At 47.3% G+C, this 26235-nt stretch overlaps 3 protein-coding genes across 8 annotated transcripts in view; 2 read left to right on the plus strand and 1 right to left on the minus strand.

Annotated features, from left to right (window-relative positions):
* The window catches only part of LIN54 (lin-54 DREAM MuvB core complex component), a 39982-nt gene extending 32625 nt beyond the window's left edge, over positions 1-7357 (plus strand). For all 4 annotated transcript variants that reach the window (XM_036382063.2, XM_036382061.2, XM_036382062.1 and 1 more), the window contains 5 exons: positions 589-660; positions 2998-3100; positions 3294-3431; positions 4142-4344; positions 4662-7357. In XM_036382063.2, the coding sequence (XP_036237956.1) occupies positions 589-660; positions 2998-3100; positions 3294-3431; positions 4142-4344; positions 4662-4863 (718 nt within the window). In that variant the 3' untranslated portion in view covers positions 4864-7357. The remainder of the gene's footprint in view (positions 1-588; positions 661-2997; positions 3101-3293; positions 3432-4141; positions 4345-4661) is intronic.
* Positions 7194-12408, minus strand: THAP9 (THAP domain containing 9). Its single transcript, XM_054514626.1, has 5 exons — positions 12329-12408; positions 12061-12256; positions 11689-11974; positions 11279-11429; positions 7194-10956 (listed from the first exon to the last, which is right to left on the minus strand). The coding sequence occupies exons 1-5, from the start codon at positions 12406-12408 to the stop codon at positions 9006-9008; spliced, it is 2664 nt and encodes an 887-aa protein (XP_054370601.1). The 3' UTR covers positions 7194-9005.
* A 324-nt stretch (positions 12409-12732) lies between these two features.
* Positions 12733-26235, plus strand: part of SEC31A (SEC31 homolog A, COPII coat complex component) — a 40607-nt gene continuing 27104 nt past the window's right edge. For 2 of the 3 annotated variants that reach the window (XM_036382029.2, XM_036382031.2), the window contains exons 1-12: positions 12733-12832; positions 13061-13332; positions 13866-13948; positions 14487-14610; positions 16731-16929; positions 17988-18083; positions 19584-19724; positions 21170-21312; positions 22259-22358; positions 23534-23695; positions 23867-24019; positions 25750-25989. In XM_036382029.2, coding sequence (XP_036237922.1) covers positions 13870-13948; positions 14487-14610; positions 16731-16929; positions 17988-18083; positions 19584-19724; positions 21170-21312; positions 22259-22358; positions 23534-23695; positions 23867-24019; positions 25750-25989 — 1437 coding nt within the window. In that variant the 5' untranslated portion in view covers positions 12733-12832; positions 13061-13332; positions 13866-13869. The remainder of the gene's footprint in view (positions 12833-13060; positions 13333-13865; positions 13949-14486; positions 14611-16730; positions 16930-17987; positions 18084-19583; positions 19725-21169; positions 21313-22258; positions 22359-23533; positions 23696-23866; positions 24020-25749; positions 25990-26235) is intronic. The other variant, XM_054514595.1, reaches the window with a different exon arrangement.

Raw genomic sequence — 26235 nt, forward strand, 5'->3', positions numbered from 1 at the left:
GGTTTGATTTAATCTCCCTGGCATTACATGCAGAAATTGCTGGATAGGGATGGAACAAATCTCATCAGATGTGATTAGTGTCACAAAATCCAAGTCTTAGGAGCAGTTAAAGACTGTGTCTACCATACAATTTATCTGAAAACTGAACACTGTGGTTTGACTTGCTTTCCCATTATTCCAGAGGGGAATAATTTCCCATTATTTTTTGTTTTCTTGCATTGTTTTAATTCCAAGGAGAACAGAAGAAAAAGCACAATAATGTTATGTGAATTTGGGTTGGGTCTGATCCCACTGCACTTGAAGGGATTCTGGGGAAGGTTTCCCCGACTCCAGTTTTTTAGTTATGCTTCCTCTAGCTTTAAAGCCTAATTTCTACTTCAGGCATGCATCCAAATTTGCAGCAAATAATCCATCTCTTTCTGGGTTGGAAAGGCACTATTAATAACTTAAACACGGTCAGCCAAAAACCTAATGCAAGGGGAATAGAAAGATTTTTTCAAAGTTTTTATTATGAACTGTTTACATTAATTTAAAATAGGAAGAAACTGATAAAACTGTGTGTGTATAAATGCCCTTTTCTCTCCCCAGAATAATTTCTTCTGAGTCTGCAAACCGCCCCAGGAAGCCTTGCAATTGTACTAAGTCTCTGTGTTTGAAGTTGTAAGTACAGATTGGTACAGTTTTTTTTTCTTTTAAGCCTTATTTTTAACATCACAAATGTATCAGAATATAATATATATAAGTATCAGAATATAATGGTTTGAAATACATCAGAAATTTTATGTTTAGATGCTGATTTATAGTGGACATTGGTAGAGATGTTGCAGAGCCTGTGTCATTTTGCAGCTCCTGTGAGCTATATGGACCATAACATATAAAATTGTCTTATTTTGCATCATGTACCATGGTGGAACCAATTCCAGTCAGCAGTTCTGGTTGCCTTGTTGGTACCATGAGTGAAATGGTATCTCTTGGTATCATTCATGGGCATTTACTGTACTTTGGTGAAGTGCATCAGTAATACCATCCTAGATCAAATACTTCAGAAAAATTGGGCTGTGTATATTTTATTAAAGGGTTGAATAGACAAGTGATTCTTCACTCATAGGTCTACCTCTTGCTTATCCATGAGATATTGTGCTGTTCCATTCCATGTATTTGTAAGAATTTGACACAAAAGCATTTGGAGCTAAGGAGAGTTTGTTCACCTTGGTCAGAGTCAGTTTACTGATATTTCTGGGACAGGAATGGGAGGAGATACTGAAATTAATCTGTGGTTCCCTGAATTCTAGACAATGAAGAGGAAATCAGGGGTGTGGTACTTGAAGGGGAAGTGATGCAATGGCATCTGAACCCAAGTTAAGAAGTTTGTTTAAACTCTTAAGCTTGGGTGTCTTTTTGTGTAGTGCACCCACCTCTATATGGGAAGTTGTGCCCTCTGTTACCTGGCCTCGGACTTCTCTATTGCATAGCAGGAAGATATGTAGCTGTTTTCCAGATATTTTGCATACATGACTGACCTCACAGTGCCCAATGCATGTTAGAGGTGTAGGGATTAGGTTTTGGTGCCTGAATGTGCCCTAAAAATGCTGGGAGAGGAATGGCATCAGTGGGAATAATTTGCACCTTCAGAATACTCTTAGGAAGCAAACTGTTCTTGTAAATCTCTGATGTTACCTGTTCTGGGCATTGGTGCAGAGCAGATGGTTAATTCTCTCTGGCACAGGTGCTTTCTCACTAGTAAAACCTTTTTTTTTATCTGGAGGGGAACTTATTTTTTCCCAAATGCTCATGTAAGGTAGGCACATAGCCTATTCTACTAAGAAGTCAACTCAGTTAAGTTATTTGCTCTGGATTTATGCTGGCCCTGGTTCTTTTGGAAACTAGGACTATTCTACCACTGAATTTTAAAGAAGAAAGGCGAGCTATTACAGGTTGTAAAAGCTTTTGAATTAGTTTGTCCCTGGGACCATTCAAGATGCTAAAAATCTCCAAAATCCAGTTCAACCTGAAAAAGGGTTGCAGTGGGCTACAGGGCAACCCTAATCTCGTTTATGTCGTGCTAGGCTGGGCAAGCCACAGAAGGCCAGTTTAGCAGTGGGTTTAGGCTCCAAAAAATGACCACACACCCCCAGCAGGATTTGAAAAGCAAGTGAAGAGGATCAGCAGTTTTTAGCTATTAGCTGGAGGTGGTCCTGGAAGCTTTGAAACATGTTGGAGTTTGTTGTGGCCTAAAGCCATGTTTGAGCTGGGAATGAATGTGGAATTTCTATGTATTAGATCTGTGAGTCTGTGGGTTGGTGAGATGTTGTTTTTGATGGGAGGCACCAGAGATACATAAGAGGCATGGCAACATGATTGGCTTTCCCTGTCCATGTTTTGCTGCTTTTTGTTCATATATGTGTGTCCCTTTTTAAAGTCTGCTTTATCCTCATTCAGATCCTTCCCCTGATCACCTGTGCTTCAAAGTCTAAGATGTACCAATTGTTATTTCTTTTCTATTCTTCCATCCCAGCTTAAGGCCAAAAGTAACAACAAAAAACGCTCCTTGCTGGGTTAGTTTGCCTGTGAACTGTCACTCCAATTGCTTGCCTTTTGTTTTGGCTCTCTGAGGGCTCCTGGCTTGGACTGACTGGGTCAGGAGCTGGCTGTGAGGTGGCTGCAGCAGACTGGCCCTCAATATGTGGGTGAGCCAAGAGTCACTCTCAGAAAAAGTCTCGTTAACTTCTCTGGCTGCTTGGGAGACCTCAGCTATTTGATGAGCTCAGGGAACACCCTTGAGCTCCTCCTGTGTCTTTAGACAGTAGCTAGACTTGCACTAGAGGATTTTGGTTCTGCAGTGAGTTTGGTACTGCTTGTGTGTGTGGAGTTGAGCTTAGGGTGACCCTTACCCTGGTGCCAGAGTAGGAACTTCTGGTACTGCAGTGTGGGAGTCAATACTCACACACCAATGTAATGGTCAATATTTACAAATGCCTTCTGCATCTTCTGTTTCAGGTATTGTGACTGTTTTGCAAACGGTGAATTCTGCAATAACTGCAACTGTACAAATTGTTATAACAACCTGGACCATGAAAACGATAGGCAAAAAGCAATAAAGGTGAGGGGCCTCTTCCCCTGCCCCCTGGGATCAAAGTCATTTAGCTTCTTTTTTCTGAAGCTCCAGAGTGGGGCAGAGTGGGTGTATAATGCCCTGATCTCCTCCCACATGTGCAAGGCTTAAGTTCTTTTATTGCACCTCTAAATTCTGCTCCCTGCATGCAATGGCTGACCCTTTGGGTCTGCATTGACAGGCCTGCCTGGACAGAAACCCTGAAGCCTTCAAGCCCAAAATAGGGAAAGGAAAGGAAGGAGAATCGGATCGGAGGCACAGCAAAGGGTGTAACTGTAAACGCTCGGGATGTCTCAAAAACTACTGCGAATGTTATGAGGTATGAAGCATTATCTCATTTGAAAAACAGTAGCTTTTCCCCTTTAGTGTAGTGACTTCTCTCTTTTGTTTGTCTCTTCCTTGTATTGCTATAATATTTTCTCTTCTGTTTGTTTCCATTCCTGTAATGTTACCTCTTGTCCCAGAAGTTTGCCACATAGAAAGCCATGTACATGGAAAAATTGGTTGCTACTGTTCTGTAATTTTAATTTTAAACAATTTAGCAACTTTGGACTTAGGCTTGGATTTGTTCTTTACTGAATAGCACCATTTCCTAAAGAAATCTACTGTACCAAGTCCCTAGGAGGAGTTGAAGCAGCATCCCACAGATGCTGTGGGATAGAATGTGTCTGTGGAATTCAAAAGCAGAAGTTGTTACTTCATCTGCTAACTGATCAGTCTGTGGGTGTAGAGACAGACTGCCCTTTCTCAAAACTCAACTGTCTAAATTACACCTGAAACTGGAGGTTGATGAAGAAAGGGTTGAGTGGGAAACCACTTATTTACATTCTATGCTCTATGATTCAATTGAAGTATACATCTGGGACATCTCAACTTGAGGTAAGAATTTAGAGAGAAGACCACTGCTTGGGAGTTTGCTCTAGTGGTTAGTTGGTAAGAGATTAAAATAAGATCTCCTTTTTGTTGTGGTTTCTCATAAGGGGAGTCAAACTTGCAACAGGTTTCTTATGTTTTGTTTGTTTCTTTCAGGCAAAAATCATGTGTTCTTCCATATGCAAATGCATTGGCTGTAAAAATTTTGAAGAAAGCCCAGAGCGAAAGACATTGATGCATTTAGCAGATGCTGCAGAGGTCAGGGTGCAGCAGCAGACTGCTGCAAAGACCAAGTTATCTTCCCAGATCTCAGACTTGCTGACAAGGCCAACACCAGCACTCAGCAGTGGTGGTGGGAAGTAAGTTAATGCTGCACCCTCTTTGAGTTGTTTTTGATGTGTGTGACAGGTATGTCCCTGCCATCTCTGAGCCTTGTTCTGTGTAAGCTGTAAAGGGGGGAGCAGTCAGGTGAATGGAACACTTTGTTCCTGTAACAGTAGGGATTCTGACCCACCAGTTCCTTTGGCTGTTAACTGAGGCTTATTCACTATCTAAAGGCTCTTGGAAGCAATGGGACAGGGGAAATCCCATCAGTCCTTGGACCAAAAAGTTGCCAGCCCTGGAGTTAGTCCCTTTGTGTTTTTGCAGACACTAAGTGGATGTTCCTTTGTTTCAGGCTGCCCTTCACATTTGTCACCAAGGAGGTGGCCGATGCAACCTGTGAATGCCTCCTGGCACAGGCAGAGCAGGCGGAGAAGACGGGCAAGTCCAAAGCTGCAGCAGAGCGCATGGTCCTGGAGGAGTTTGGACGCTGTCTGATGAGGGTTATCAGCTCTGCAGGGAAGTCCAAAGGTGACCCTTGTGCCATGAACTGCTGACTCATGCACATGAGCCACAATGAAGCGGACTGAACAGAACACTTAAGGCACAGGGACACTTTGGTTTAGCATAAAGGATGGATTTAATAATATTTGTTAATTTGGTGCTTGTTGTAAATTGACCCATGTAAGATTGAAACGAGAAATTCTTTTATAACAAGATGTAGAGCCTTTTAAATCTTAGCTAAATCCTCTTCTATGTCAGACAATGCCTAAAAGTCAGTTCTTCTTCCCAATGTACAGCTTTTACCCTGGGTTTCTTAAAAATTAGATGTGTTCTCCCCTTTCTCCCAGAATAATTGTCTGAAGGGCATATATAAATTATTATAATATATATTATTTACAGTGTATGGATTTGCATCACTGTGCATACAGGAAAACACAGGTGATGTCAACAGCCAGGTCATGCTTTTGCTGACAGGCCTGTAATATGGAGGTACCAGTGTATCCAAGATAATTCAGAAAGGAAATAGGTAGAAATAAGCATATAAATGGAAGGTAGTACTTGTATTTAGGACCTGACACAGCATGTCCCTGAAGTGCATGGAGCACTGTGAGATGCATAGGCAATAATACAGAGGGGTTGCTTGCAGATGCAGCACTGAGCAAGTGGTGGAGAATGTTTCTGGAGCAGGGCTCAAGGAGTATAGAGGTGAGTGGCATTACAGGGAATTTTTGATAGGAATGGGGCAGAGTGCTCAGGTGTTTCTTAAGCTGGAACTTGAAGGCTAAGAGAGTGGCCCGTCCTCAGCAGTGAGGAAGAGCAGCCACGCCACAATGCCACACTGTCTGCCCAGCGTAGTGTTACCTAAGTGTGTAGCAGATTGATGCTGTCGTTTGGGTGAAGCTTGGTTTTTCAGAGGTCTGCAGCAGCCTGATCCCTCACTGGAAGAAGGGCTGTGCAGTCCCTTGTTTTCTAGTATCAAGCTGTAACCTTGGGAAAGTGTTTAGGCCTGAGAAGCTGAAGTCACTGGAGATGACAATCTGCATCTGAATCGACTTGCAAATGCAGGTAAGGGATCATGTTCAGCCTGCTGTGGGTATTCAGGATGCTGCTTCTCTCCATGCTGGCAATTTACTTGGCATAAGGGCTCTTTTAGTGTTGTTTAGAATAATTGTGAGAGCTGTGATCAGAGAAAGTACTAGCACAGAATCAGGATTGCTACAAAACCAGACACAAATTCTTTTACACTAAATGGGGGGCAATCAGCTATAGGTGGGCTCAGACTAAAGCAGGGGGGTTTTTTCAGTATTTGTTACAGGCAATATCAGATCACATTTTTGATAGTGGAACACATTTGCAGAATTAACCTGGTGGGTTACTTACCTATCATGAACATCCATTAACCATGTTTAATCACAGGCATTTTTATTACCTGTCTCACTGCAGCCTGAACTAGCTATTTTTTTTCCAAAAGGGATTTTGCATTCCTTCTATACAACTGTAAATACAGAGAAATGCAGGGCCAGGCTGGGGAGAGGTAGGGGCTAGGCACACCAGCAGCAGAGATTTGTGCCTCTGTGTGTGAAGGCAGTAGGGTGGGAGGGTGCTTCACCTCCCAGCCCTGTGCACTGCACAGAAGGCCCTTAACCCTTCTCTGGTGCCTCCTTGAAATGCCTAGGAGGCATGAAGGGCTTGGGAGGCAGTCAGCAGCAGGTCTGACCTGCCTGAAGGGCTCTGTCTGCTAAGAACATCTCCCTGAGCATAAATTGCAATGTTTGTGCAAATCTCTGAAAAGGGAATCCACCTCTCCTGTAAGTAAATGCCACATTTTTTCATTATTAGGACTTGGATTTACTAAAAAATCAGTGCAGTAACTTTACCTGTAGATAGTGCAGATATTCTGTTCCCTTCTAGTGACCTAATATAGTCTGTCCAGTAAGATTTGTATAAATGTAAATTAGTGTAAGTGAATAAAGTAATACCTACTTACGTTATTTTTCAAACAGATTGCAATATGCCTTTTGTTTAGACTTCAATCTGTGTTAATTTTGTATATATTCAGTGTCTTACTCTAAATTGCACCTTTTGTGATGTGTATTTATATACAGTGTGCAAAAGCACTTGTGAAATTTAGATTACAGTTGTAATTATGTATGATGGCATTGCTGGAGAATATTTTGCTTGTAAAGACTTTGAAGGTGCAATCAAATGCTCTTAGTTCTTCTATTTTGTTTTGAACAAGCTTTCTCAAATATTAAGCTTGGATTCCTCTCTCCCTTCTCCCTGGTGTAGAGTGTATGAATTGGTTTTTGTACTTCCTTAGCCATTTGCATCAAACTGCTGGACAAGATTAACAGTCAAGTTCATCCAGTTACATAAAAAATAATTGGGAATGGGACAAGGATTCATTTTATAGTTCTGTTTACATCCAAAAGTAGAAAAATTAAATTTATATTTACAAGACCTATTCAAAGAATACACTTTTCTATATTGTACAAATAAAACAGTCAGATAAATCACAAAAAATAAACATTTATACTATTCTGTAAATACGATTTTTTTGCACTCCTTTGCTTCAGCACTGACAAATATACACAGAAGGTTTGTCACTGAAATATCAAAATAAATTGTAAACACTAGGTCCACTTCTGATGCAAGTACTGACTTGGATTTTCAGTGTGAGACCAAATGCTACCAGAGATAAATAAATATCCCTTGGTTATTGGTGTGCTGTCATGCACAGCAATCCATGGCACAGTTCATAACTACTCATCTTAGGGCTGGAGGTGGAGACAGTGCAAGTGTTCCAACATTACATGATAGCAACCAATCTGTCACTGGGATTTCAGCAGCATTTTGCCAAACGTTGTCCCAAAAATCACATGTAGAGGGGAGGGAATAGTTTCCTGCAAAGTCTCTTGCAGCTGGAATGGCTCTGTGACTGTGATGGCTTCAACATGGTTTTTTGCATAGATATTTGGATTGGGGAAAGAAAAGTCCAGAGGTTCTGGTTTGTTCCTCCCAGCAGTGATTGTACAAATTTCTGTGGTGCTGCTGCTCTCAAAGCAGAGCTTGAGGGGTTGGGTGCAGCAGAACTAAGGGAAGGAGGAGAAACCCAACCCAACCAGGGACAGTTTTGTCAGGTCACTGGTAGGCAGAAAGATACCTTTAATATTATTACTGCGAAGGATGTGGCAGATCCCCAGTTTTCATCCCAGTTCCATCATGGATCTTGAAAGTGACTGAACAGCAGGCTTTGTGGGAATTAGTTGCCTTCCATCTCTATGGATACAATTCCAGTTCTGCATGGCAAAGGGAAACCCCTTAGCAGCAGTTCTGCCAAACTCTGCTATTCCAGGCAAAGCACTGGAGGCAGCTTCCTTGCCATGGAAATGAACTACCTGAAGAAGCCTGTCCTACTTGGTGGCATCAAAGCTATGGTTCAGGTGATCAATGGGGGGTGCCATGTGCCCTGGACTGCAGGATACAGGCCAGCCCTGGGAGGATGGGGCCATGAAATGGGAACTGAAATGCTTGCCCTGCTGCAGCACACCCATGTATTCCTGCCCCTGGAGGAGGGTATTGGTGCTCCTGGATGCCACTGGACACAACAATCTGGTCATAGGCTCAGCACTATCCAGAGGATCTAGACTGGACCAGCATCTTTAGCTGTTTGATGGGACATTGGAAAGGAGATTAGAACTTGTGTACAACTTGAGTGCCACTTGCTTCTCACATCTTTATTTTCCTATTTAAGTAGAAGCTCTGCAAACTTTCCTGCCCCCAGCTTTTATAAAGCACATCTTTTTGGTGAAGTGCCAGTGCCTGTGATTCCCTGCAACCAACCCCATAAAATATCAGTTTTCTTCTGGCAAGAGCACTAAAACCACCCAGAACTTCCAGGGGCACAGCAGAGTCTCCTTCCTACCCCTACCCCAGGCGCCTGGAGCAACCCTGGCTCATCCTGACCTGCCATGAAGTTTCATGAAATACTGTAGGACTGCTAGATTAGGACAGGGGATCAGATAAACTTCCTTGCTTTGCTCAGTTAAACTCTGGTTAGGAGGTTTGCAGTGACCCAAAACACCACTGCTTATCAACACTAGTTTTGCCAGCATTGTTTCCTCATGTGTGTTGCCTAGATCTGTCCAGCACTGAGCCTCAGCAAGGAACAGCCATCCTTGGAACCACAGAGTACTCAGTAAGACCATGTGTGGGTTAAGCTTGACTGACAGCTACCCAGTGGTGATGGAAACAAATGCTTTCCCTTCAGTGCCTTCAATTCATGCCTTCCACAAGGGTATTTCAAATTCAGGTGTTGGGTGGGGTGTGTTCTTATGTTTAAGTAACACCGTGTTATTTCCTTTACTAAGACTGTGTAGTGGTTGTTGATGCTCAGCTCCCCCTCAAATAAATGCTTTGTGAGGGTGGGAAAGAGGGGGCTTTCTCCCAGAAGCTCCTGGAAGACTTTCTGTTCTAGACACAAATGCCACAGCTTGGTATTGTTGTTGGCACTTCCTACTTTGCCATACTGGTTTAGAACTTGCTCTGAAATGCTTGTTATGTGGTGCACACTGGCCGAGGGCAGGCTCACACCACCTAACTTTTTTATGTAGAGCACTGACCTACATCTTAGCCTGCTCTCATCTGCCTCAAACAGAGAGGCAAGACAAGGCTCACACTGCAAGTCCAAGGCCAGCTGCTCGGCCACCCAGCCAGCTGTGCAGGTGAGGCTCTGTGCGTACAGTGACAGATCTGTCAGTGCATTGCTCAGGGCAGAGCTGGGCAAAAGCAGGCCTGCACTGTAGGGGTACTCTGGGGCCAGAGGCCTCCCAGGAGCTGGGTGATACTGGGCACGAATGCTGCCCAGAGTCACAGCTCTCCTCTGAGACAGGGATACATCCCAGGGGCTGGCATTGCCGCTGCTGGGTGGTGAGCCGGGGGCCAGGCTGTAGCTGGCCAGCAGTTTGTGGTAAGCAGCCTGGAACACAGCACAGGTGGGGCTGCCACTGCTGCCACAGGCTTGCTGGAGGGCCCTGAGAAACTGCTCCAGAGGGTCCAGGCTGAAGGCATGTGTGTGGAGGTGCTGGGAAGGAGTGCCTTTTAGACATGTGTGGTTGGAGCAAAGCCACTTGAGGCTTTCAGCATTGAGCAACAAGCTCAGAAATCCCAGTTTGCGTTTGCTCTTAATAATGTATCTCCCCACAGAGTCTGTTAAGTTGACAAAGCAGCTCCTGGCCTCATCGAAAAGGTTGCTTATTTTGGTGTAATTCCCAGCTAGCAAAGGCTCCTTTCCATAGGGACCTCTGCCATAAAATACATCACACAGAGAGCTCATCAGACGCACAAACTTGGCAGTCCCGCTGCAGCTCTGAAATGAGGCAAGGCCCAGCTTCTGGAGGTGCTCCAGTGCCTCAGCAACACCCTTGCTGAACAGCAGGGTGGCAAGGTTGACCTTCAGGTGGTAACTCCCTTTACTCCCAGCCCTGCCTGACTCAGCACTGCACGGCTCCAACACCTTCTGCTCACCCAAAGCTGCCAGCTCCACCACATGCTGCCACCACATGGTGTCACCGAGCCACTCGACCTTCTGGAAGCACTGCAGAGCATTCCTTATCAGCAGGAGGGCATGAGGAACATCAAAGAAGTACACGATGCTGTGAGCAGAACCAGGTGGATGCTGGAAAGTGCACCGAATCCTTTTGGGATCTATCCTGATGCCCAAAGCTCTGGCAGTCTCAGCACCACGAGCAGAGGCCCCAGATGTCACAGCCAGAACCACGACCCCAACGCTGTTCAGCTTATGGATGGCCTGACGGAGGAGCTGAGCAAGGAAGGGGCCAGATGTGCTGTTCACCAAGAAATAGCCCAGGGGAGCTGTCCAAGGGCTGGAGATGCCGACTGCCATGAGGACTATCGCTTCTGATGCCAGCGGAGCTTCATCAGCATCAAGGATGCCTGCTCCCAAGTCAGCAAAGCCCGACAGCTTCTTGCTCCATGGGTCCCACTCCTGCTGCTTCTGCAGGGACACGTCCTGTACCAGCACGGCGCAGCAGCGGCAGGCCTGGTCCCCTCTCTCCACCTTTTCCTGAAGCCGGAGAAAAATGTCACTGCTGAAGCCCGCAGCAGCCTCATTACTAGACAGCCAGCTGGAAAAAAAGAAGGAGGATGTGATTAGGAGATGTGGTTCTGGAAAAGTTGAAGCAACAGGCAGCTCTTTTTAGCACTGAGGACATGGTGAGCTATGCCCCAAGCTGCAGAGCAGGCTGACACATGCAGGGCAAAGAAAGCAGCCCTGCTTGCCTTCATGCATAGTCCGAGTTTCTTTCCTCTCACCCCAGTGGTGGGAAGCCAAGGAAAGCACTGACCATGCAGGGAAGTAACAAAGCAGCTTCAGGACAGATCTGTTACACCTATTTCTACACGAGTACTGGAAATACATTCTGAATGAATGAATAGCGAAAAACTTGCTTTGTCAGGCTGTAAGGATGAGGGAGAGGAAGAATATTCCGTAGGTAATCATAGGCCTTAATGTGGTAGAGATGGAGAAGACAGGCAAATTGCCTCATTTCTGGTGAGTAGTCTGCCATCTGCCTCCAGCTGTGCAACTCTCGAGGCAAATCTGCTTAAGAAATCACAAAAGGGCAACTTTAGTGAAAGAAATAAATGGCTGGAAACAGAGGGATGCATGACACAAATGCACTGCAGAATACAAGGCAACAGCATGGCCTCTGGAACAACTCGGTCCTGAAGTCCGGCATGAAGTGCAGGGCTCAGGCACGGTACCACTGTGCCCCGCCTCCTCCTTGGCACGGGATAACCAAAGACGCGAACTGGGGGCGAGGGAGCGCACTCTGCCTCAGCGAGCGTCCCGGCAATACCTGAAAACTGCGCCTGCAGCAAACTCACGATTTCCTCAGAAAGCTGCCGCTTTTCCGCCAGCTCCCTGAGGATGCTCGGCACGCTCCTGCGCCGGGGCGCGGGGCCGCATCTCCCGGCGGCCGCCGGCGGCTGCTGCTGGTGCCGCGGGGCGCCCGGCGGCGGCGGCTCGGCGGCGCGCTGTCCCTGCAGGCTGTAGTTGTGGTCCCCGGCGGGCGGGCTGGGCAGCGGCTGCTTCAGCGCCCGCCCGGGGGTCCCGCTCCTCCTGCGGCCGGCGCCCGGCGGCTCCTGGCGGGGGAAAGAGAGGGGAGGTCACGGCACACGGCGGAACCTCCCGGGCGGGAGCGGGGAGCGCGCCCGGTACCCGCCCGCACCGAGGGGAGGAAGCGGGAGGGCACGGCCCCGCGCCGCAGCTTCCGCCGCAGCCCGTAGCGCTCGAAGTCCCCTTCGGCGAAGTGTCGGGAGCAGAGGATGGCGCCGGGGCCGGGTCGCCACGCCCGGCGGCTGCGCGGGTCCACGCGGTTCACGGCGCGGATCCACTCGCGGCGCTGCGCGGCGTCCACCGGGAACCTGCGGCAGAGGGAGTTGGCGGGATGAAGGCGCGGAGGGCCGGCGGGCGGGGAGCGGGGCGGGCGCACTCACTGGTGGAAGGAGATGCCGCGCTCGCGGCTCCGCCCGGTGTCGCGCGCAGTGCAGCCCAGCGCGGAGCAGCTCCGCGTCATGGCCGCCGCCGCCGCCGCGCCCGCCGCCGCGCGCGCGCCACCGCCCGCCCGCCCATTGGCCGCCGCCGCCGCCGCCCGCGCGCCCGGCCGCCGCCTCGCCATTGGCCGGCGGGCCCGTCGGACCGCGGCCCCATTGGGCGCGGCGGCGGCGGCGGGAGCGGGGACGGCCCCAGCCAACCGGGAGCGGCGGCGGCGGCGGCGCAGCCAGTGGCGAGGGGCGATCCTCAGCGCCAATGGGAGCCGCGCCTCCCGCCCCTATTTATAGCGGGGCCGGCAGCGCCCGCCGTCTCTCCCGCTGTGCCCCCGCTGAGCCGCGCCATGCGGCCCGGGCAGCGCCCGCCCCGCGCACGGCGTCTGCCCACCGAGCGGCCGCGGAGTCCGGCGGGAGGCGGCAGCGGAGCTGTGCCCCGGCTGCCGTGAGGAGGTGGGTCCGGGGCTGCCGTCCCCGGCTGTGGAAGCCGGCCGAGCTCCCTTGGGCCGTTCCCCCGCCCTGCGGAGGCCTCTGTCCCGTGATGAGCCTCACTGCTGTTCACATCATGAGCACGCCATGATTACTGCCCTTGAGCTGAGGACAGGCGGCCCCCGCGCTGCTGGCGCTGCGCCCCGGCTCCCCCCGCTCCCACCGCCCCTAACCCGTCTCCCTCTTCCCCAGGGCCGATGGCTGCTCCCGCCCCGAGGAACACGGAGGACACGCGTGGAAGGAGGCGGCTGCACATCCCCACACACACCCTCCGCCACCACCACCGCCACCACCCCCGGTGCCCGTGGCTGCCCGCCGCTCCCGCCCCGTGCCGGGAAGGCGCTGCCCCGCCGCCGCCGCCCGGAAGCCGCGGGGCGCGCCCGGAAGGCGGTGGCGGCCGGGAGGCGGTGCCGGGGCTGCCACGTTGGAGCAGTCCGGGGACGGTGAGCGCCGGGGACGCCGAGGTGAGGGCAGGCACGGCGCAATCCTCTGGTTTGCAGCTGTTCTCCTCCGGCTCCCGTCGAAAACGGGGCGAGGTTGGCGGTCCCGCCGGCCGGGCGGGGCGCACCCGGGGCGGGGGAGCCCTCGGGGGCTGAACGGGACCCGAAAGGAGCCGCTGAGGGTGTTGGGCGGCACGGTCCGGGCAGGGTCCTCCCGGGGCTGGGTCTGTTTCGTGGGTTAGGGCAGAAAGGTGCTGTAGGGTGCCTGATGCCTCGGTGCTGTGGGAAGAGGGTTTGCACAGCTGCTGAAGCTTTGCCCACGTTTTCCTGTGTTATGTTCCGCACCCGTCAATTTCCTCTACGTGTCAGTGCTATTCTGCTAATGGAGAGTTGTTCCTCCCCTCCCCCTGGTGTCCTCTGGAGAGGATGGCCTGGGTGTCTGTCTGAGGGATCTCTTTAGGAAAATGGTCCCTCTGCCGAGCCCTAATGCGGCTCCTGAACCCGTGGCAGTGCAGCCTCACCATGCACCATGTAAGCATCTTGGTCTTGCTTTCCAGCACAATGAAGCTGAAAGAAGTGGACCGTACTGCCATGCAGGCATGGAGCCCTGCCCAGCAGCACCCCATTTACCTGGCCACAGGTGAGTTTTTGGGAAGCACGTGCTGGCAGACTTGGGGCTGTGTGCGGTGGCTGCACACCATGAATGAAGGGGTACACCATTATTGAAAGCTGTAGGAGTTACTCTGTGTCCTGGGGGCTGGAGTGGGGTGCATGTTGTGGGGTTTGAGTGGAGTTCTTGAGTTGTGCTGATAAAAGCATGTTTTGCATTCTGCAAGTGACAGCCAGCATCCTCCTCTTTCTGCCAGGGAATGGTGACACCAATCCTAAGCACTAGTCACTTGTGGCTCCTTTGTAACTTTAATCGTGTTCTGTGCATCATCAGGGAGAGGTACTTGCCCAAAGCTTTTTCTGCTCATAGTCATTAAGAAACACCCAAACAAAGAGCCATGGGGAGGAGAGTTGTGTGGAACAACATCTAAGTAACAGAAACAGAAGCCTGACCCCATCTCAGGATCCTTTTTGAAAGGATGATGTTTTTGTTCCCCTTCTTGTGCTGCATTTGCAGTTACTGCTCTGTGTATCGTGGCCTTCTCACTGCCAGGCGTGCTTCCTCACAGGTACCTCAGCTCAGCAGCTGGATGCGACCTTCAGTACAAGTGCTTCTCTAGAAATATTTGAGTTGGACTTAGCAGACCCTTCACTGGATATGAAGAGCTGTGCCACATTTTCCTCCTCACACAGGTAGGCAGTGTTGTAAGAGAAAAGTACAGGGTGTGGAACTGTTATGTGTGATATGCATAGAAATGTCACTTCATGTGGTTTGGCTGCACTTGTTCAGGAAAGAAGCAGAAGTTCAGCACTGAAAGATGAAGGCAAGTGTGTGCAATTGATGCTGTGGGGCAGCAAGCTTGGACTCTAAGAAAGTAGTTCATGACAGAAACAGAATTGACATAAACAGAATTTTTTTAAGTATATGTGTGGACTCTTTGTCTCAGGAAGCCTCTGGGATTCACAAGAAAACAGAACAAAATGTGAAATTGTGAAAATATGGTGGCAACTTTTCATATTGCACCATCCTGTTTGTATTTAGGCATTTCAGGGGGACTCCTGTAACATGACAAATTTGGGTTATGTTGTGTGTGTTCCTACAGCTGGGAAGCCAAATTCCTGGCTGCACAGCTCCACTTAGCTGTTAGTGCCTTACTGTGTGCTTATCCAGACAAATATTGTTAGCATCAGAGCATCCAGTTCCCATCTCTTGTAGCAGCTCTCTGGCAGAGCTGATGTCAGTATGTCCTACTGACTTGCTCAGAGCACAAGGCAGTGTTGGATCTTTGAGTTTTGTTGTTCTACCTTGTTTTATCTGTGGCTGAGATTCTTCAAGACTTGCTATTTGCTTTCTGAATTTCTAGAAGCACTCCTCTAGAGCCGGGATGCAGTGCTCCTTGGAAAGTACCTCCCTTGATCAGCAACACAAGAATTTGACTTTGCCCCAGAAAATGCATTAAAAATGAGGTTGAGGGTTACTTGTTTGTTTCTAATTAAAGATTAGATAGCAGTGTATATGTCAGGCTGTATTTTGGTTTTCAGCAAATCATGTCCAGGTGATTAGACCCACAAAAGATAAATCCTTAATTGCCCTCCAAGCAAAGTTTTGCACTGCTTTTATACAGCCATGCTTTATCTTGGAAAGAGTAAAGGGCAAAAGGGAAGTAATTGCACTGTTAATTTTTTGGGGTTTTTTCCTCATTGTTTCCTGCCTTCATTTTGGTTTAAGTCCTGTTCAGTCTTGCTGATGATGCCTGGACAGCCCTGTCAGCTACTTCATTCCTTGTAAACTTGCATAGTTAGGCACAGAAGCATAAAAACCATACCCAGGGATGGGTCTGTCTGAGATCACAGACCAGTTTCCATTTGTAGCATAGTTCTTTGGTGAACCTCTGCTGTAATCTCAGCACTGGGAGCGTGAACACTTGGCTGTTATGGTATTTCTCACCCAGCATATGCTTTTTGGGTAGCTTTCTGCAGTCTCTATCTTACCATGCTAAAGTTGCTGTGATTTAAAGAAGTTACTTGAAGATTGCCTGGAGGTAACAAATAGATGAGCAATATTACAGTGAATGCTGAGGTATCTCCTTGCCACCTTCCAGTCAATGTGGGTTTGCTTTCTGCTTGCATTTGAGCTGATAAGTGGCTGTGTCATTTTATGCAGAACATACTCATTCTTTGCATGGCTAAACAGCAGGAATGCTGTTTTGCTTAGGCAGGAAGTTAATTGAGTTGAAGGGAATTTGGGTATTTACAGATGGACACAATAGTGTTCTTAATTTCTGGAAGTATGTTTGATTCCTCTTGAGTTAGCCTGAAAATAGGCTGTGGTCCAAGATTTGTGTCTGTGATATTGGCTAAACTTGCTGAGTCCCTGGCATGGCAGACAAAACACTTGCACATCCAAAAGCACAGATATGGAAAAGCATATGGAATTGTTCTAGTTTCACCTGTTTCTTCTCCTGTATGAAGCTGCTTGCAGATAGCAGAGTTTTTTCTCAGGCTGTAGCTGGATGGGCTGCCAGCCCTTACTTTGATGCCTGCTGTTGTGGTTGGGAGCACTTACCTGATTTTGCAGCCAGGAGATTGGAGATGTTGTCAGTTTGTGGGTCATTGGTTGTGCCTCTTGTTAATGAGCAGAACTGGGACATGTCTTCCTGATGGAAAGGTTTGTGCTGAGACTCATCCTTAGGGAGAAAAGCAGGCAGTGCTTTTCTCTGACTTTAGCTGGGGTGAGCAAAAATGGGATGTATCAACTTCCAGGGAGCTGGTGGTGGATGGTTCTGAGACTGTGGGGCCTCTGTGTCTTGCAGGTACCACAAGCTGATCTGGGGCCCTCACAGCATGTCCTCAGGGGACAGAGTGTCTGGAGTCCTGATTGCTGGGGGTGAAAATGGCAATGTCATCTTGTATGACTCAGCCAAAATCATAGATGGAGAGGCTGAGGTAATAATAGCCCAGAAGGACAAGCACACGGGACCAGTGAGAGCGCTTGATGTCAACATGTTCCAGGTTGGTCTTTGGGCTGTTTCTCTTAACATACCATCAATAGAGGAGTGGCCTATCTTAACTCATAACCTCAGATGTTTCTGCTGCTTCCTCTTCCCTGAAAAGCATGAACTATATTTGGTGTTTGAGTGTCCGTTTGTATTTATTAGGAAAAACCTGTCCCATTACTGGCATTTCATATGGGGAATGAAAGTTCTTTAATTTGTTCTTTCCCCTCATCAGTTTATCTTGTCAATTTAGTTGATCTGTTTAGCTCTGCTTATTTGTGAAGCAGAGGTGCTGTTCAGGGTGTTTTTAGTCAGTCTCTTCTCTTAGCCTCTGTGCATTGTGCCAGTCACACAGGAAGGAATAACAGGCTCTCGTTCATGTTTCTGGTGAGATCTGTTTTCAGGTCTCTCCTTTGGGGATTGGGTAGGATCCACCTTCAAGGCCCGCTTCCTAAGAGGAGACAGCAAGGAAACACAGCCATGGGGCCTCTTGAGCAGAAGGGCTCTCAAAACCAACAATCCTTCTCACACCACCAATGAGCATTTACTTCCTTCTAGATACAGTGTGTTGGTTTTTCCTTGTTGCCACCAACTGTCTGAGAATTCATTGGATTTGTTTCCTAAATAACGCTTCTGTCCCTGCACACTTGCCTCCAGCAAGGCTGCACTGTGTTCATTGTGTCCTCTCTGAATTGCTTCCTGTCCCTTTCTGCCTGTTGTGAGCTCAGGACTTGCCTGTTATCAGCCACAAAATGTGACCAAAGGGCACTTGGTGACCTTGGCTCATGTTGCCCTGCCTGGACTTTTGCATCCCAGGTGCAGGAGTGCTTTGGATGGCTGCACTCACTGTGGGCAGGGCAGGAATGCCACACTGTGCAGAGCAAAGCTCTGTGGTGGCCATAACTGCAGCACTGCTCCCTCCTCTGCCCTGTCACTCTTTTCCCTGTATCTTTTCCTATATCATGAGCAGATAGGGGAAATTTGCAGAGTTCTGCAGATCTGATGCCTCCCAGCAGCTAAGACTGGGAAAGCTGATGCTGAAATACTCTTAATGTCTATTAATATTTCCTACAGACTAATCTGGTGGCCTCTGGTGCTAATGAGTCTGAAATCTATATCTGGGACTTGAACAACTTTGCTACACCAATGACACCAGGAGTGAAGACGCAGGTACCAGATTTGTGTTTATTAAATTCTCCAGAGCAGACTCATGGAAAGATGCATGGCAGTTAGATGACAGCTGATGGAAATTTGCAGTTTTAAAGCAGTCTCAGGAGCATGGAGGAGGGGAAGCCTCTTGAAGTCAATCTTGGGTAGTGGCTGCATGCAAGGGTGACTGGATGCTGCTGCTTTTGTCGCCCCTGGGGAGCAGTGTCATGGCTGTGCCTGTAAGTGCAAGTGTGCACGGGTCCATGCAGTGAGTGGTGTGCTCAGCTTCCCCTGCAGCAACCCTGCATGTGCTGTCTTCTTTATCCACAACAGACCTGCAGTTTTGGCTTGCTGCACAAGCCAGCTGTGTCATGTGGCAGTTTTTTGTTAAGAAATTGTATTTGGCCAGGGAAAACTGTGGTGTCCCCTTAATCTTTGGGAAATGTTGCATTTTATCAAGCAGCAAGCAGAGTCTCTCAGACTGCACTCCTTCTCAAATACCATAACCATTACTTGTCTTTTAGTCTTCCTCTGCCTGTCTCACTGCATGCACAAATCTGAAGATGGTGGAGGTACACAGAGAAAAGGAGGAAAAAGATAAAAAGCAGCTACTGAGAAGTCAGATGATGAGGCAGTAGGTTTTGCAGTTACCTTGGTGGGTTTCAGGGAGTGGTTTAATTGCTATGCTCAAGGTCCAGTATTTAGCCTGTGTCTCTTAAAGATGATCTGTGGGGAAAAACAATAGTCTTTTGTGCTTTTTGCCTTGTGAAGGAAATGGAAGAATGGGAGGAAGTGGTTTCAATGCAAGTACACTTCTGGTTGCTGGAAAATGGGTTTATTACTGCATGATAATTTGGAGACAAAAAAGTGCGCAAATGGGATGAGCAGTAATCTTAAATTTAAAGATTTTTGGTTTAAACTCTGTGGGGTTTGGTTATTTGGTTTAGTTCAAATAATTTATTAACATGTAGGCATTTGAGGGGATGTTCACCTTAGAGATCCCCGTAAAAGACTTTTTATGTCTAATAGTGATTTTTTTTTTTTAGGCTGGGATATCTTTTAGTCCATATGCATAATGACAACTAGAAATAATAGGGCAACAAGAGCTGGGTTTTTGGTCTAAAAATAAGAATTGGGAGGGAATGAAAAAAAAACCATGGAATTTCTCCAAGCAAACTTTTTTTTTTTTTTGCTAAATAAAAACCTAATAGTCCAAGATAAAAGAGCAGTTCATATGTCTGGATATACTTTCACAGAGTAATTTTCTGTTCTTGAAGATAGTTTTGCTTAGTCTTGTTTTAATAACTAATGTGTAGTACTGTAAAGCAGAAAATAACTAAACAGAGAAATTCTAAACATCAGTGTTTTCAGATGTTGTACGCTACAGCACATGTAGAAAGGAAGCCAGAACACACCCAGTACACGGGGCACTCTCCTTGCAGATTTCCCACTTAGCAAGTGCTGAAAAGAGCAGGGTTTGAGCCTGCGGGGTTGTGACAGGCTGTTGTGTGTGTGCCGCAGCCTCTGGAGGACATCAGCTGCATTGCATGGAACAGGCAAGTGCAGCACATCCTGGCATCCGCCAGCCCCAGCGGCAGGGCCACCGTCTGGGATCTCAGGAAGAACGAGCCCATCATCAAAGTCAGCGACCACAACAACAGGGTGAGTTCCCTAGTTCTCTCCCTAGTTCTCTCCCTAGTTGTCTCCTGCAGCTGCTGGGTGCTTGCACAGAGCTGCAGGGATGGGTCAGGGCACCCCTTTTTGTGTGACACGTGTGCCATTCACATTCTCTGAAAAAATCCCTTTGCCCAGGATTTCTCTCCTGGGAAGCTGAGAGGCCTCGGAGAAAAGGAAACCAATTCTTATCTCATTTGCTTCTCCTGTGTTGTGCTCTCTGGAATGTGTTTGTAGATTGTTTACCCACAGGTGATTGTTTCTTTGGATTCTGGTGTGAGTTGTTTTGACTCTTTGGCCAGTTGGGGCCAGGCTGGGTCAGGACTCTGGAAAGAGTCACGAGTTTTCATTATTATCTTTTTAGCATTCAGTAAGTATCTTTTCTGTATTCTTTAGTATAGTTTAGTATAGTATTCTTTAATATAATATAGTATTATAAAGTAATACATTAGCCTTCTGAGAACATGGAGTCAGATGCATCATTCCTGCCTTTGTCAGGGGTGCCTGGTAGATACAATAGACAGAGATCCTGGTGCCTGGCCCTGTTTGCTCTTGGGAGTATATTTATGCAAGAGGGGTTGTTAGTATTATCAGTTAAAATAGCCAGATGCAGGCTGAAGCAAGGCAAGGCACTCAGGTGTCCTATTAGAGTGATGGTTGAATTTTGAGAAAGCTCTTACTGATCTGTTTGGGGCTACCACAGAAAGATTTTATTGATTTTGCACAGAGAAGCATGGCATTAAGCAGGTTACAGAGGTGCTCCTATAGTTACAACCACCATGCCACCCTTTAGGCAGTGTAAGTGCAAAAAAGAGTTCAACTTGTGGAGAGTGACATATTTGTATAATTTTGTATTGTTTTAAATAGAATATTGCTATAACAAACTCCAAAGATACAGCAAGAGTTAAAAATGGAACTTAGAAGTGGGTGCTGGGGAGTAGCTCTTTCCTAACTGTATTATTATTTTGATAAACTATGTCACTTTCAGTGTTTTCTGTGTTTGTTGCCTGACATAACAGCAGCACAGTAGGCTGTCTTCATCATGTGATGGTGGTCCTGTGATACAGTGTTCTCATGCCAATAACCTCTGCCCTAATGATGGCTTTTATTAAAATAGCAATAAAAATAATAGAGAAAAAGGTTCATATGGTGAGCTTTAGTGTTTTCTCACATTAAAACCTAGGACTGGGAAAAAGTCAGCAGAGTGTAATCTCTCTGAAAGGACCTTGGGAAACTGAAGTGCAAGTCTCCTCATTCACAAGAATAAGGAGAATTTCCCAGTCTGAATGCAGTCAGAAATAATGCCTGGAAAGACAGCTGCAAATTCCCTTGCAGTGGTGTTTTACCATACACACAGACATATTTGGGCTAGTTTTCTTTTTCCTTTAGTGCTGCTCAGCTGTGTGATGCTTTGGCCCAATGTCTCTCCTCAGATGCACTGCTCAGGCTTGGCATGGCACCCTGAAGTTGCCACCCAGATGGTTTTGGCCTCGGAGGACGACAGGCTGCCTGTTATTCAGATGTGGGACCTGAGATTTGCCTCCTCCCCACTTCGTGTTCTGGAAAGTCACACAAGGTATGAGGCTTACATGGAGTGGTGTGCTCCATGGTATTTGCACTGTTGGTGACTGTCCTGCTTTGTACATCCCACTTCCTGCTGTTCCCTGGGGAGGAAGGCTCCCTTGGTGCTGGCAATTTCAGCAGCAGCCAGTGCTGTAAGCTGGCTTGCTGACCAGCCAGCCCTGTGCCATGAAGGCCTTGTGGTTTTGGAGCTGGGTACTCTGAAGGAAACCGGCTCCAAAATTAAATAGACAAACCTACCAGGCTGCTGAAACAGTGAAGCTACTTGTTTGTTTCTAAGTATTTTAAGAAGAGGAAGCTAAGGAAAAAAGAATTAGTAGTAGTTGATTTTGGCTGAATAACATGCTAAGGTGCACCCAGGCACATCCTTGTGTGGGTTTGCACAGTTTCTGTGCCCCTCAGTCCCTAAATGCCTTAATTTTGGGTATAGTGGATGATTTTGTTAAGCAAAAATCAAATGGGTCGATTTTTTTGTCCGTCCTCCATTGTTGGTGAAACTTTCCTTATTGCTCAAATCCAATGCTTGATTTAAGAAGGGAGACCAGTGTTGTGGCTGCTACCAAAACTGCTGCCAGTGGGTTCTGCTGAATGTCTTGCTAATAAAAAGCTGAAATACTTCCTAGTCACTGACCTTAGCTGTGGGTTTGCACACTGGGTGTTAGTGACACTAAACCATATGGTTACTGATGCCCAGCTTCTCCCATGTGACTGTTGCATTTAATTTTCAGATACAATGGCTGCATCTTTATACCTTTTCATGCAGAAAATAGCAAACATCTATTTCAACAAAACAAGGGCTGATAACATTGAAAAATTCCTCCTCTTGTAAGAGGAAGGGGTGGAGAGGGCATTTTGATATGGAATGCTGAACTTCTAAATATGCTTTGTTTACCATTTTGCATTTACATTAAGCTATTTTTTTGTTGTGGCTTTTCATGCAGGGGTATATTGGCCATTGCTTGGAGTATGGCAGATCCAGAGCTGCTACTTAGCTGTGGGAAGGATGCTAAAATTCTCTGCTCCAACCCTAACACAGGAGAGGTATTGTATGCATACCACTTAAAAGAACCCAGAAATGTCTGTTCAGAGGTGGCACATGCAAAGCACATATTCCTGTGCTTGCATTCCTAGGAATGATGCTCCTGTGGGATGCTGCCCCCTATCCTATTTGCTATATGCTTTACTTCTGAGTTTGTCGTGGTGGTGCAGGATTCCTTACTGGTGTTTTCAATATTACACATTTGTCCTTGCAGCTTCTCTCTTACTGAGTAGTGATGTCCCTGTTCATTATAAGAGATGGAAATGGCTCCACTTAAACTAAATATATGCTTCCTACTCTTTTGTTTTGAGTCCAGTGTGGCAGGACCATGGTTGCAATTGCCTTTTTCCTTCTCTAAGAACTTTATCCAGCCAGGAGGGTATTTGTAGATTGCCATAGTTGTAGCAGATCAGTGAGAGCCACTCAAATGTGTTCCCACCCCACCCTTTTGGGCCTGGGAATATCTTTCAAAGAGAATCCAGAACTGTTTTTCAGACAGTGTTTGTCTCTAGACCAGGAAGCAAGGCTTCAGACATGCTGGAGGGCTCCTTGCCTCCAGTGGGCAATAATTGTGGAAAGGGAAGTGTTTCTAAAATTCAGACATTGGCCCAAAAATGCAAAAGCTGTGCAGTGTTAGATGAGTTATCTGAGCTGGATCCTGTGCTGTTATGAAGTTTTAAAAACTAAAAACAAGTTCCATGGGAGACAGCATTTTGCTGACAGCTAGCATTTTGTTCTTTGAGTTTCTCCTGGTTTATGGTTAAATATCTGCTGTAGGGGGAGCTTGTCTGTTCCAGGGCACAAAAGGCTGTCTGCCCAGGGTGCAGGTTTTACCATTTCTAGTTTTCCTGTGGAAACAGACTTCCTCCACACAGTGTGTGAGGATCCCTAAATCAGCTCTGAATAAGCTAGCGTGAATGTCAGCAGCTCACAGTGGGACAGCACAGACACACCCCACCTGTATCATTTGTCCTGTGGGGATTCAACAGAAGATTTAATGGGAGGAGAAGGAGATGGAGCAGTGGTGTGTGGATCATCAGGGTTTGCCCACTGTCAGTGTGTATGGTGATGGGGAGCAGGGAGAGCAGACCAGCCTTGGGGCACACGGGAAGGTTGTTGCTGTCAGGCAGGGTGCTCATGAGAGCTCTGATTTGTTGGGCTTGGTTTTGCTCCCCAGGTGCTGTACGAGCTGCCCACGAACACGCAGTGGTGCTTTGATATCCAGTGGTGCCCGAGGAACCCTGCTGTGCTGTCTGCAGCCTCCTTCGACGGCCGCATCAGCGTCTACTCCATCATGGGCGGCAGCGCCGATGGCCTCAGGCAGAAACAAGTTGACCAGGTGTTGAAAATTGTTCAGAATAGGGACAGAAAGTGGGGAGGGGGTGAACAAAATATGGGAAGTTTTCAGTGGTTGCCTGCAGCCCTGCTTGCAGGAGTACCACTTCAGCACAAATAGATGTTTGTTATTAGAGTAATGTCACTTTGGTTTTTCCCCCTTGTGTTATCAAAGCTCTCCTCGTCTTTTGGGAACCTCGATCCCTTTGGCACAGGCCAGCCCCTGCCTCCCCTGCAGCTCCCCCAGCAGACTGCCCCACAGAGTGTGGTGATGCCTCTGAAGAAACCACCCAAGTGGATCCGGCGACCCATGGGAGCATCCTTCTCGGTAAGGACTGTGGGATTCACATTCTCTGAACCTGAGAGAAGCAGAGAAAAGAATGATCAAAACAATTCTTATCTCATTTGCTGCTCCTGTGTTGTGCCAAAGTAGAATGCAATATGGAGATGTTTACCCAGGGTGATGGTGTTTTGTTTCCTTGGCCTGTCAGGACCAAGCGCGTGTGTTGGGACTGTTGGCTGACAGTCACGAGATGCTGTGCAGTTGAGTGCTTGGCAGATTCAGTTTAGATGTAGTGTAATACAGTATAAAATAATACAGTATAATAAAGTAGTTAATTATCTGATACTTCTGATAATATCCTTCTGATATCGGTGGAGTCCTCCTCATCATTCCTCCCTGCCAATGAATACTGTAAGAGACAGGGATGGGCAGGGCTGGCTTGGCAGGTAGGGAGATAGTGCTGCCACCTGCTAAAACCCTTAAAGGGGGGGAGTTCAGTGGGTTGCTCCACCCTGGGAGATCTTCCTCTTTGTTATCATAATGAGAGATGCTCAGGGTGCCTTCCAGACAGGGCACTGGCAACAGCAAAAGCCTGACCAAAATGCTTGGGATAAGAAAAGTGTCTGAGAGACATTTGTTTGTATCTTGGCATTAGGGCTTTGCTTTTGTTTCTGTGCACTGCTTGTTTTAGGGTAAATAAATATACACTGGGGGGGATGAGACCAAACTGGGCAAGTATCTGAGACTTCATAGTTTCAAACTGCTCTCATCTAAGTCAGTATGGTGGAGAACACTCAGGTTAGCTTTGATCAAGGTAACAGGAGTTGCTGTAGCAGCACAAGGGTAGGTTCCTCCATGGCTGGTTCATTTGCAGAGGAGCCAGCTGAGGAGATGGCAAGCTTAGCTTTTTTGCTCCTTGGCTCCACTTTTGGCTTCTTTTCTAAACCATTTGGGAACTTCTGGGGATTTTAGCCTGTCCATTTGAATTCAATTTCTCTGCTGCAATACTACACAATTTTCAACATCATATATCTGTTTATTCATGATCTGATGTGCAAATTAAATGCAATTTTCTCCTGTCAAAAAGAAGTGATGTTGCCTAGCCACTGACTGATGTGTCATTTTATGATGTTTATTCCCTTATTTGTCCTGGTTTCCTAGGAGCCAGGTGTCAGTCTTTTCCCTGGCTAGGCTTTTGCTTTCTTCTAATGCAGGTTTTACTGGATTTGCCTGTGTAAATTAACTTAGAGCTATAGAATGAAATAATATCAAAAGCCCCTCCTAAATATTTTCCTGTGTTAATTTTACCTCTTCAAATGTTGTCACAACTTATTGCCTATCTCTCGGTAGAGTTTCAACTGCTAAACAGCCTGGCAAGAGCAGGGCAGACATCATGCTCGAGCATTTACTTAATAATGTTAAGTAAAGGTTTCTTTGGCAACTGCATTGCAATATCATTAGATACTCCACTGTTGCTGGGTACTGCACAGACCCACAGCTCCAGCTCTCAGTTTCTGATCTGTCTTTTGTCTGAGAAAAAAACAGGCACAGGAATGTCTGTGCTTATAAATCTTATCTATGTGAACCTACTTATCCAACAAGCTCCTTACAGACATAGAGGTATGGGATGGGGGAAAACAAATAAATGAGCAGATGTCAGGAGTGTTCAGTTAACGGACAATAATCATATATATGTTATATAAAATACATTTTGATACATGCTCCCCTGCTGTGTACTTGTATTTTCACATGCTGTATGTGTGCTTCAATTCCAGTTTGGAGGCAAGCTGGTGACCTTTGAGAATTCCAAGCCTCCTCAGCAGCCGGGCATGGAGCAGCAGCAGCAGCAGCATCCCCACGTCTACGTGAGCCAGGTTGTCACAGAGAAGGAGTTCCTGGCCCGCTCAAACCAGCTGCAGGAGGCTGTGCAGTCCCAGGGCTTTGTCAGCTACTGCCAGAAGAAAATGGACATGGCCCTGGCTGACTTTGAGAGGAACGTGTGGGCCTTCTTGAAGGTAACAGGCTGGCAGCCCTGCAGCAGCTCCCCAGGGAGTGGGACAGCCAGGAGGTGGTTCCTTCTGCACATTGAGCTGAAGAGGTGCTGGGAACCAAAAGCTGCAGGCTGTGGGAATAATTCCCATGAGCCCTGGCACTGCAGGAGACCCACCAGAGGAGGGAGGGTCCTCAGGACCAGGGGGGTTTGTGGGGACTCATGGCAAAGCAAAGGTGTGGGTGAGGTTATATCCCATGGTTTTGGATAT

The sequence above is a fragment of the Molothrus ater genome, chromosome 4 (genome assembly GCF_012460135.2).
Source record: "Molothrus ater isolate BHLD 08-10-18 breed brown headed cowbird chromosome 4, BPBGC_Mater_1.1, whole genome shotgun sequence".
Lineage (NCBI taxonomy): Eukaryota > Metazoa > Chordata > Aves > Passeriformes > Icteridae > Molothrus > Molothrus ater.

Bases quoted from the DNA above. Each gene is read 5' to 3' on its own strand.
- THAP9 (XM_054514626.1), bottom strand. From the start codon at position 12,408: ATGACGCGGAGCTGCTCCGCGCTGGGCTGCACTGCGCGCGACACCGGG. The intron at 11,975-12,060 runs GTGCGGGCGGGT...TTCCCCCGCCAG, and splicing joins CCTCCCGCTTCCTCCCCTCG to GAGCCGCCGGGCGCCGGCCG. The intron at 11,430-11,688 runs GTATTGCCGGGA...TTTCTTAAGCAG, and splicing joins GCTGCAGGCGCAGTTTTCAG to ATTTGCCTCGAGAGTTGCAC.